This window comes from Mastomys coucha, chromosome X (assembly GCF_008632895.1).
Source record: "Mastomys coucha isolate ucsf_1 chromosome X, UCSF_Mcou_1, whole genome shotgun sequence".
NCBI lineage: Eukaryota > Metazoa > Chordata > Mammalia > Rodentia > Muridae > Mastomys > Mastomys coucha.
In genome coordinates, this window is record NC_045030.1 from 1402980 (window position 1) to 1414028 (window position 11049).

Sequence of the window (11049 nt, forward strand, 5' to 3'; positions counted from 1 at the left end):
TAAGCCATTCTAACTAATTGCCTCCAGCATTTTGGGTAGGGCATTAAAGCTTACAGAAAGAGACAACACAGAGCATTCAGCATTCTAGATTCAGCAGTCTGCATTCAGCATTCGGACTCGCTTGCACTCGGACTAGAACCAGAGCTTAGGTGGACCAGGACTTAGATCCATGCAGTCCATAGCCCCCCGCCCCAGGCCCAGAGCGCTTGGGCCCGGGGGGTGCAGCACCAGTTGAGAATCAAGAGAGTGGGCATTAGAGCATTCAGCATTGAGGATTCGAGATTTGAGCCTCTACCCTCCTGGCTAAAGCACCCACAGCCTCCCGGGACTCTGGCCGGGCCTATGCGGCCGGAGCCCGGGGGTGCTGCACCAGTCCAGAGGAGATGGCTGATGTTTTAGACCTAGTGTGTTTTAGATGGCCTCAGATGTACCTCGACTACTGAGCTGCCAGATTTTTCATCTCTCTTTTGCAATGATTGTAAAAGCCTCATGTCATTTTTTGAGAAATACACGAGTGGTGTCTAGTCTGTTTGTCAAAGCCGAATCCCGTGCACACCTGGTCAGAACCCATCGTCCCACGGAACAAGGGACCCCGTAAGAAACCCCAGTCCGTGGCAACTGAGGAAGAGAATGAGAAGAAAATGAGAGCTAGAAATTACTGTCCACTTTCAGCAACCTTCATACCAACCTCTCTTTCTTTCAAGTAAATGAAGATGTCTTTGGTATATATAGAATTCAATAATGGATCATTGTCTTCCTTTTCAATTCTTTCCAGTGTGTCACTGTCGTCCAGTATGATTATCTGCTTAGAAATAATCAAAAAGACATTAGGAAAGGAAGAATTTTTTCAAAGAAAGATTAGTCCATACATACTTATTTTCATTTCACTGACTTCTATTATGGTTCCTCAAGTTTCAAGTATTCTGAACTATCACAGATCATGTCTTGGCCCTGCAATCTGCCAACTGTTCTGCAAGCAATATTTGCCTAGTATATGCCTGTTCTACCCCAGGAACAAGGCATCCTTTTTACATATGACTTCAAGCTTCTCTTTTTATTTTATATGCATGGCTGTCTTACCTGAATACTATGCATGTGTACCATGAACATGTAGTGCCAGCTCAAGGACAGAAGGCATTAGATTCTCCTGAAAGTAGAATGATAGTTGTAACAAGTCATGCAGGTTCTAGGAACTGAACCTGAGTCCTCTGTAAAAACAGCAGGTATTCTTAGCTACTGGGCCATCTCTGCAGCTCCAGTTCAAGCCTCTCTTATGACAACATTTTTATTTTATTATTTCAGCTATCTGTCTTCTAACATCTCATGCTATGCCTCAATCTTTTGATCTGCCCTGATTTACTTTAGTAGTTTTTCACTACATCTAAACCTTTATCTAAGTTGTTTTGCTTGTAAATTAAGGAACATTTCTCCTTCAACTTGTTAAATATCATTCCTTTATTTCATTCTTATAATTTACAATTTAAATACTTGTGTAGTGCCCCAATACTTTGATCTGCCCTAATTCATCCTAGTAGCTTTTTCTTGCATCTAAACCTTTATCTAGGTTGTTTTGCTTCTAAATAGGGAACATTTCTCCTTCAACTTGCTAAATATCATTCCTTTATTTAATTCTTGGTATTTACAACTTAACTACTTCCCTTCTTGGGAATATTTTCTTCTTGGGTCTCAATATTTTGGCCTTAATAAGCATAAGAATTTTCTGATTGCTAAGCTTCATCACTATAGAATCATAAATTAAAGATATCCTATAATATCAACTTGATATAAGAGGAAATTTTCAAAGAGTCTAGTAACTTTTTTCCATTTCATGGGTAACCTCAGGGTATGAAAAATCAGAAATAGAAGACTATGCATCACTTCTCATTCAATAAAATAAGAAGGTAGCTAAAGAAATATCATCTCTTCCTGAGTTGAAGCTTCTTCCTCAGCACTGTATATATTGATTAGTTGCTTAAAAAGCATATAAAAAGAACATTTTTGAGGTTCCCAGCACCCATTTTGGGCAGCTCATAACTGACTATAACTCTAGCTTCAGGGATTTTCCAATGCCTCTGGCTTATACAGATAAACTTGCATGCATAGACACAGGCAGGAAGGCAGTCAAACAGACACACACTTTATTAAATATATTTCTTAAATAATCTCTTTGGTAAAAGATAGTTTATCTTAAATAAATCATCATATCTAAATGAAACAAAGCCCCTTACTTATCTAATTTAGAAAAAAAAAAAGAGAAATAAATACCTCAGTCTTTTTTCCACCCAGAGTTGACTGAAAGCTTTTAGAACTAGATACATATGTATTGGAGTTCATGTCAGGATTGGATGTCTGTAAACTTGGCATGACAGCACTGGAATTGTCTGCTCTGGATTCAAAAGCATTGCTGGACATATTAGGACCATTCTCATTTTCAAAGTTAAGGAATGATTTGAAAAATTCCTCTTCATCAACAATTTTATTCTCTTCAAAATTCTGTAGATCTGTAAAGGACAATTGGTCTGCAGCAATGAGTCCCTGACTCAGTGCTAATACCATCTCATACAGGGCATCTATGTTGGGCTCTTCAACAGTTAAAGATGTTCTGGTTATTTCACCCATCTCAATGTCAGGCTTATGATCAAAGGATAAAGAGTCCTTGGGGCTTGCATTTACAATGCTGGGATTCTCTTCCAAGGCCAATAGTTCCTCTGGGATAACCTCTGTTTTAGTGCTAGGTTCCTCCTGCAAGGCCAAGAGCTCCTTCGGAGTAGATTCGTCAGCTGTAGATTTCTCCATTAATGCCAATACTTCCCTCAAGAGAGTCTCTACATTACTGGGTGGATTCTCCTGAAAGGCTAAGGCCACCCTCTCCACCCTGGGACTCTTCACTAAAACAAGTAGCTCCTTCAGAACAGTCACTAGTTCAGCTCTGTTCTTCTCCTGTGAAGATAAGGGCTCCCTCAGAGTTGCCACCTCGTTGATGCTGGTCTCTTCCAAGGACGAGGATTTCTCAGCGTGAGCTTCCATAGCAGTAGTGCAATTCCTGATGAAAGCCTCCTTAATAGACTCGTCTTCTGTGATCAACGACTTCATGAGGGCAATCATATTCTCAGTGCTGAGTTCTTCCAGAATATTTAAAGGTTCCTCCAAGGTTTCTAAGGCTTCTGAGGTCTCCAAGGCCTCCACGGCCTCCAAGGCCTCCTTTGTAGTGCCAGAATAGTTCTGAATGTTAGGTGACTGATGACTAAGAGGCTCATCAATATCACTACTGGTATCCTCATTCAATACTTTCTTTAAGAGGAATTCCTGTTCCAGAGCAACAGGCCTCTCTTGGCTTAATTCTTCAGTGGAAGAGTATCTGTCCTTACAAAATAGCTTTCTTAAAAAAGACTCTTCTTCAGAAACACTGCCCTGGGAGTCAAAAATTTTGGGGGTGGAATCATTTTTTATATCAACCTTCTCTTGCAAGTCCAAAGACTTATGGAATTTCAATGTATCTTCATCAGCAGAACTGAAAGGAGAAAATAGGTCCTGAGAGAAGAAGTTCTCTTCATCATCTGAATCCATTGATTCTTTATCAAGTGCTCTTTCTTGACTGGTGGTCTTCTGTGAGGCCAATGGCATTGAGTGGGATAGCTTTTGTGAAATTAAGCAATTTTCATTCAGTGGCAATGGATTCTGAAGGAACTCAGGTGTAGGTTCCTTTCTTTGTGATACAGGCTTTATAGAAAACAAATTTCTATCTTCATCTGTTGTTTCTTGCCACTCTGACTGTGCTTGTTGTAAGCTTATTGTGTGAGTAGTATGCTTTCTTTTCAGTAAAGATGTATTTTCTTCCCTAAAGGATGATGGCTCCTTAGTTGGTGACTTTGCTCCTGAAGTGACTGTTGGTAATACTAGTAGATTTTTCAAATGGAACCCTGTGTCTTCAGTAATACTCTGCTGCATCTCTAACTTTAAAGGCTTATGGGTGAAGGCTGGCTCCTCCCTGATGTGCCATTTCTCAGAAGCTGAATCTAACTGAAAATGTGAGTCCTCTTCCATGCGATGCTTTGGTAGGACATGGCACTTCTTCTGTTTGGACAATTTCTCAGGACTGTTATGCTTCTTTCGCAGTGCAGATGGCCCCTGGAAAGGGGGATCTTTCTCAGTGGCAGACTTCTTAAAGGACAATGGCTCGCTAGTGACTGTTTCTTGCACTGCAGAGTTAGTGAAGAAAAGTCCCCTTTTAAGGAGCTGCTGCTGCTTCCTTAAAGGTGAGGGCTTCTCCAGGCAAGGGGCCTCCTCCATGTTATGCTGCTTCTTTAAAACTATAGTTACTGGAAAATGTAACATCTTCTCCTCTTTGGTAGGATTTTGCAGAGCCAGGGATTTTTTCACAGTGGACACCTCCATTTGAGGGATGTGCTTGTCTAGCATTACAGATGGCCCATGGAAATGGGAATCTTTCTTCTTAGTAGTTGACATCTTAGAGGACAATGGCTCATTTTCATGGGTGACTGACTGAACTCCTAGTGGCCTCAAATTAGTGCCTTTTCCCTGAGTGTAATGATTATTTTTAGAAGAGGACGGCTTCTTTGTGTGGGTTGCTTCATTGGTACTATGTTTCCTTTTAAAAGTAACTGGTTCTGTTAAGGTATCATCTTTGTTATTTGTATTCTCTTGTAACTCCCCTGACTTCTTCAAGACGCTTGCATCCCCTTGAGTATTATATTTCTCTTGCAGTGAAGATGGCTCCTGTAACAAAGGCTTCATCGTAGTGGTAGGTTTCTTTTTCCAGAAATGTGGCTTTTTGACTGGTGGCTTCTCTTTAGTAGTCACCACCTTTAATGCTAGTGATTTCTTCTTGAATGAACTCTTCCCCTGAATAACATGCTTCTCTTCTTGAACAACATGTTTATTCTTTAAACATAATGGGCTTGAGGTGAGAGTCACCTTCCCAATAATAGGCTTCTTTAAATCAGTCATCTGTGGATAAAAATAATTAACAAAATTTTATCCATTCATAAGCAATAGCTTCTGGTGAAGCTACATCTCTAAAATCATCTCTAAAACCTCTTATTCCCTAAGGCTACTACCTCCTCAACGATGGTTGCCTCTTCAGGTTTATCCTTCCTTTTAGAAGTCATCTGCTCTGTATCAAACTCATTGTAATCTTCAGTCTTCTCTAGCAAGGTTAGTGGCTTCTCCATTAGAAGTGTCTCCTGATGAAATGCACAACTTTTTAATGTCTTCTTCATAAGGCATGTCTCTTTAGTAGCAGGTTCCTCATTTAAAACTAATGTCTTTTGAAAGACAGGTGGTTCCTTAATAGTTAGTGTTTCGGGTTTTTCCATGTTTGACAGTGAGGTAACACATCCCATATTAGAACTGTAAACAAATAAAAAAGTCAGGGTAAGAAGAGTGTAACTCCTAGTCCTCACCCACCATTTCATTCTGTTGCTACATTAACTAAAAGAAAAGGAAGAGCTTCAAACCCCAGACAGTGCAAAGGGTTAAAAAATGATATAAGTCAAACCAAATCAAGTTATTACCACATAATATAGTTTCTATTCTTACATCCTTACTTTGTACTTTTCCCATGAAATCCATGTTATACTTTCTTACATATAGCTTACTTCTATTATTTATATACAATGTTCCTATTATAATACTTATTTGGATGCATTATCTGCATACCTATTGATCGCTCTCATTAGAACTAGTTATTTATCTTGGTGAGCACCATCCCTCTGTTAAAATACAGGTTGAAATTATTTCTGTTTGAGAGATGAAGATACTTAGAGATGAATGCTGGTGATTAATATTGATGGTATCTAGCAATATTCTTTGTACCAAGAAGTATTCAGAAGTTTGACTTCTGTTTGGTTTTTTAAATTTAATTCATTTATTTTTTATACTTCATATTCCATTCCCCACCCCCAATCCACTCTCCAACTGTTCCACATCCCACACCACCTCCCAACCATGTAGATGGTCTCACATGGATGTCCCCACCTCCCACCCCTCCTGATCTCTAAACTCCCTGGGGCCTCCAGTCTCTTGAGGGTTAGGGTGCATCATCTCTGAATGAACCCAGACCCGAAGTCCTCTACTGTATGTGTGTTGGGGGGCCTCATATCAGCTCGTGTATGCTGTCTGTTTGGTGGTCCAGTGTTTGAGAGATCTCGGGGGGTCCAGATTAATTGAGACTGCTGGTCCTCCTATAGGATCTCTCTTCTCCTCGGCTTCACTCAGCCTTCCTTAATTTAACAAGGCGCAGCTGCTTCTGTCTATTGGTTGGGTGCAAATATCTGTATCTGACTTTTTCATTGGCTTGTTGGGTCTTTTGGAGGGCAGTGATGCTAGGTTCATTTTTGTGAGTGCTCCATAGCCTCAGTAATAGTGTCAGGCCTTGGGACCTCCCCTTGAGCTGTATCCCACTTTGGGCATGTCGCTGGACCTCCTTTTCCTTAGTTTTTTAATTTGACTTTTATTCTTCAAATGATTTGATTATACTATGTTGATCACTCATTAATCATGGAATTCTATTCAAACCACCATCCTGAACACAAGGAATAAATGCCTCTAAAGACTACATAGCATATGATTCAATCCACACAAAATATACAGGATGCTAGGGTATAGGGCAGCAGTTCTCAAACTGTGGATCGTGACCCCTTGAGGGTTGAACAATCTTTTCACAGGGTTCACCTAAGACATGGATATTTACATTATGATTCATAACAGTAACAAAATTATAGTTATGAAGTAGCAACAAAAATAATTTTATGGTTAAGGGACACCACTACATGAGGGAAATGTATTAAAGAGTTGCAGCATTAGGGAAGCTGAGAACTACTGGTATAGGGAGAGCTGGAAATTAAATATCTAGATATAGTTTGTTTTGAAAGTGTTAACATTTTTAAAGTTACACAGTGGTAATAGCTCTAGAAAAATGTAAACAACTGTATTGTAAAAGATAACAATTAATTTAAATGAGATGCCTTATTAAGATTCGGCTCAAGAAAACACGTTCCCAGCCCTTCCTGATGAGGACATTTACAACTAATTTCCAAGTCTTAGATAGTCTAGGTACAATAAGAACATACATTGCCTGGAGCTAGCCTGTCAAGATTCAAATCCTGTGTCCTTATTTAGGACCTAGGTAACCTCAGGCAAATGAACTCAGTGCTTTGGGTTCCCTACCTATAAAATGAGGATAAAAGCAATAGCTCTTTAATAAGTTTGTTGTGAAGATTTGACAAAATAATATGCTTAATGACACTTAAAAGAATGTTAAGAACAGTTAAATGGCAATAAATTATATAATTTAGATAAAATGATCAAATTTGTGGAAAGTCACAAACTACCAACATCCATTAAAGAAAATAACAGAAAATTAATTAGACATATCATATGAAGGAACTGAATTAACAACTGAAAAACTAACCACAAAGAGTTCAGGCTCAGATAGTTTCACTGGTGAAGTCTACCAAAAAGTTAAAAAGAGATTAAAACCAGTTCCTCATAAACTCTTTAAGAAATAAGAAAGGTGGAAACAGTTTCCAATGCATATTTTAACAACAGTGGTATTATGATTTCAAAAGAACAACAGTATTACAGGACAGTAAAACTAAAAATCATTACCTCTTGTGTATAAAATATAAAATTCCCCAATAAAATACTAAAATAACAAATGCAGAAATGTATTTTAAAGGATGATCCACCATAGTCAAATTGATGCGCTAGTAGTACAAAGTTATTTTAACATCCAAACTTCAAATATTATATCATACAAACAGAACAAAAAATGATATGATTATCAATAGAACCATACAAATCACTGGACAAAATTCAATACTTTTTCATAATGAAAACCACTCAGCAAACTATAAACAATAATGAGATTCTTAGGCTGGCAAGATGGCTCAGCAGGAAAAGCCGCTTGCTATTTGGTCTGATGACTTGAGTCCAATCCTTAGGATGAACATATAAATACATAAATGCAGGCACAAATGTGAAAAAATTAAAGGATAGGGCATACTAATTGGAATCAATAAGTTGTATGTGTATGTGCACACACGCACATGTGCATATCTAGACAAATGGACAGGCAGACCAATGGAAAGATGGGCAAAAAACAGACAGATCAAAAGATGACAGACAGACAGACAGACAATAGGCAGACAGACAGACTGATGAAAAGATAAACAGATATCAGACAGACTAAAAGATGACATATGGACAGATATTTGAACAGACAACAGTTAGACAGACCAAAGGGCAGACAACATAAAGAGAGACTGAAAGACAGCAGATTGAAAAATAAACAGATGACAGATTGATGAACAGATGGACAATAATCAGACTGAAAGATGACAGACAGAAAGATGAACAGACAGACTGACAGACAACACAGACCTACAGACAGACAGAAAGAAAGACTGGTGGACAGACAACAGAAAGACTGAAAGATGACAACTGGACAAATAGAAAGATGAACAGAAAACACACTGATAGAATGATAAACAGATGACCAGACGACAGACAGACTGAAAGATGACAGACAGAAAAATAAACAGACAACAGACAGACATGCAGATGGACAGGCAGAGAAACTGAAAGATAACAGACATTCAGACAGATGTACAGATAAGAGATTGACAGCCAACAGAGACTGACAGACAACACAGACAGACAGACGGATGGATGGATGGACAGACAGACTGATGGACACCCAACAAACAGACTGAAAGATTACAACTGGACAGACAGATGAACAGACAACAGATAGATACACAGACAGATGGACAGACAGACTGAAAGATAACATGCAGACAGATGTACAGATAATAGACTCACAGACATCAGACAGACTGACAGACAACAGATAGACTGACAGATGGATGGACAGATGGACAGATGGCACACATACTGAATATAGACAGACAAACAGATGGACAGACAACAGACAGACATGACAGACAGATAAAAAGACCATGAATTCTAGTTAGAAGTGGTTGGGAGGCTACATGAGAAGCTTGATTAGGGTGAAGGGCTAGCAAAGATGCAGATACAGAGCACTCATGTATGAAATCCTCAAACACATCTGCAGATGAAATCAGATTCATGAACCTGGTATAGACGACATCTGCAAAAACGCTAAAGTTAAAATCATATTTAATAGTGACAGAATAATGCCTTCTAACTAACATTAGCAAAAAGGCAAGAATGATAAACTTTGGGTGCTTCTACATTTTACCAACATTCTACCTAAGGCAGTTAGGTAATAAAGTTAAATAAAGGCATCCCTATTAGAAAGGAATAATCAATAATAATCAAAATTATCTATATTGTCATATATGACTATATATGGTAAAATATATAAATATTTATTTATATAATACATATAAAATCCTAAGGAATCCACACAAAAAGTTATAACTAATAAATAAGTTAAGCAAGATATCAGGAAAAACTAGATGCCCACATGCAGAAGAATAAAAATAGACCTTTATCTATCACACTGCACAAAAATTATGCTCAAGTTCACCAAAGGTCTCAATTTGAAACCTAAAACACTTTAAAACTGCTAAAAGAAACATCAACTATATCTTATAAGATATAGAATTAGAAAAGTACTTTCTAATACTGAATTGGACTACATTTGCTCAGAGACAACTGGGACTTAATAAAACGTAAGGATTCTGCACGGCTAAGGAAACAATCAACCAAGAAAACATAAGGCTCACAGAGTGGAAGAAACTCTTTGCCAGCTACACATTTGACAGAGGATTAATATACAGAATACATAAAAAAAACTAAAAACAAAATCAGAAAAATTGGGTTATGGATCAAAACAAAGGGTTCTCAACTGAAGAAATAAAATGTGAGGAGATGGGGGGAAAGTACAAAGAGTCAGGAATTTGAAAGGAGGAGAGTAGTAGTGGGGAAGAGAGAACTTAGGGTAAACACTAGAAAATCCCATATGCTAAGGACCCAAGAGGTTCCCAGGACCCAAAAGGGAGGACATTAGCCTAAATACCCAACAAAGGGGAGATACATATAGAGACCATATCCAGTGGATAGGCACAGTCCCCCGGGGGGGATGAGGACACCCACCCATCTCAAAAATATTAACACAGAATTCTTCCTGTCTAAAAGAAATAAATGCAGGGACAAGGAGTGGAGCAGAGACTGAAGGAAAGGCCATCCAAAGACTTCCCTACCTGGGGATCCATCCCATCTGCAGACACCAAACTCAAACACTATTGCTGATGCCAAGAAGCACTTGCTGACAGGAGCATGGTATAACTGTCCCTTGAGAGGCTCTGCCAGAGCCTGACCAATACAGAGGCAGATGCACACAGCCAACCACTGGACTGAGTGTGGGAACAATAATGGAGAAGTTAGGGCAAGGACTGAAGGAGCTGAAGGGGTTTGCAACCCCATAGGAAGAACAACAATATCAAACAACCAGACCCCGCCCCTCAGAGCTCCCAGGGACTAAACCACCAACCAAAGAGTACAACACATGGGGAGGCCCATGGCTCCAGTTGCAAATGTAGCAGAGGATGGCCTTGTCAGACATCAATGGGAGAGGAGCCCCTTGGTCCTGTGGAGGCTTGATGACTCAGGGTAAGGAAATGCTAGGGAGGTGAGGAAGGAGTAGGTGGGCAGGTGGGGGAGCACCCTCATAAAGGCAGGGGGAGAGGGAGGAGCTAGGGGGCTTGTGGAAGAGAAACTGAGAAGGGGATAACATTTGAAATGTCAGTAAATAAAATAATCAATACAAAATAAATAAAAAATAAAAAATAATTTGCTAAGAAATATCTCTAAAAGGGTTCATCATTCGTGGCAATTATCTCACTTTAGTCAGAAAGGCTAAGATAAATAATAACATTTGATCATAAACACTGGCTATGGAGAAAAAGGAACCCTGATTTATTATTGGTGGGAGTGTACACTAGAGCAGGATTCTGGGTACATCTGGACTCATAGCTTCCTCCCTGGAGTCTAGCTTTCACAGTACCAGGAAGTGTCATCTAAGCTGATAACAGTCTTTCC

General features: G+C 39.1%; 1 protein-coding gene across 1 annotated transcript in view; it reads right to left on the reverse strand.

Moving 5' to 3' along the window:
- Nucleotides 1–11049, reverse strand: part of Ccnb3 (cyclin B3) — a 58885-nt gene that overhangs the window by 21057 nt on the left and 26779 nt on the right. Inside the window, exons 5-7 of the mRNA XM_031373041.1 lie at nt 5079–5370; nt 2266–4968; nt 689–802 (exon numbers count right to left, since the gene is read on the reverse strand). Of these exons, the coding sequence (XP_031228901.1) occupies nt 689–802; nt 2266–4968; nt 5079–5370 (3109 nt within the window). The remainder of the gene's footprint in view (nt 1–688; nt 803–2265; nt 4969–5078; nt 5371–11049) is intronic.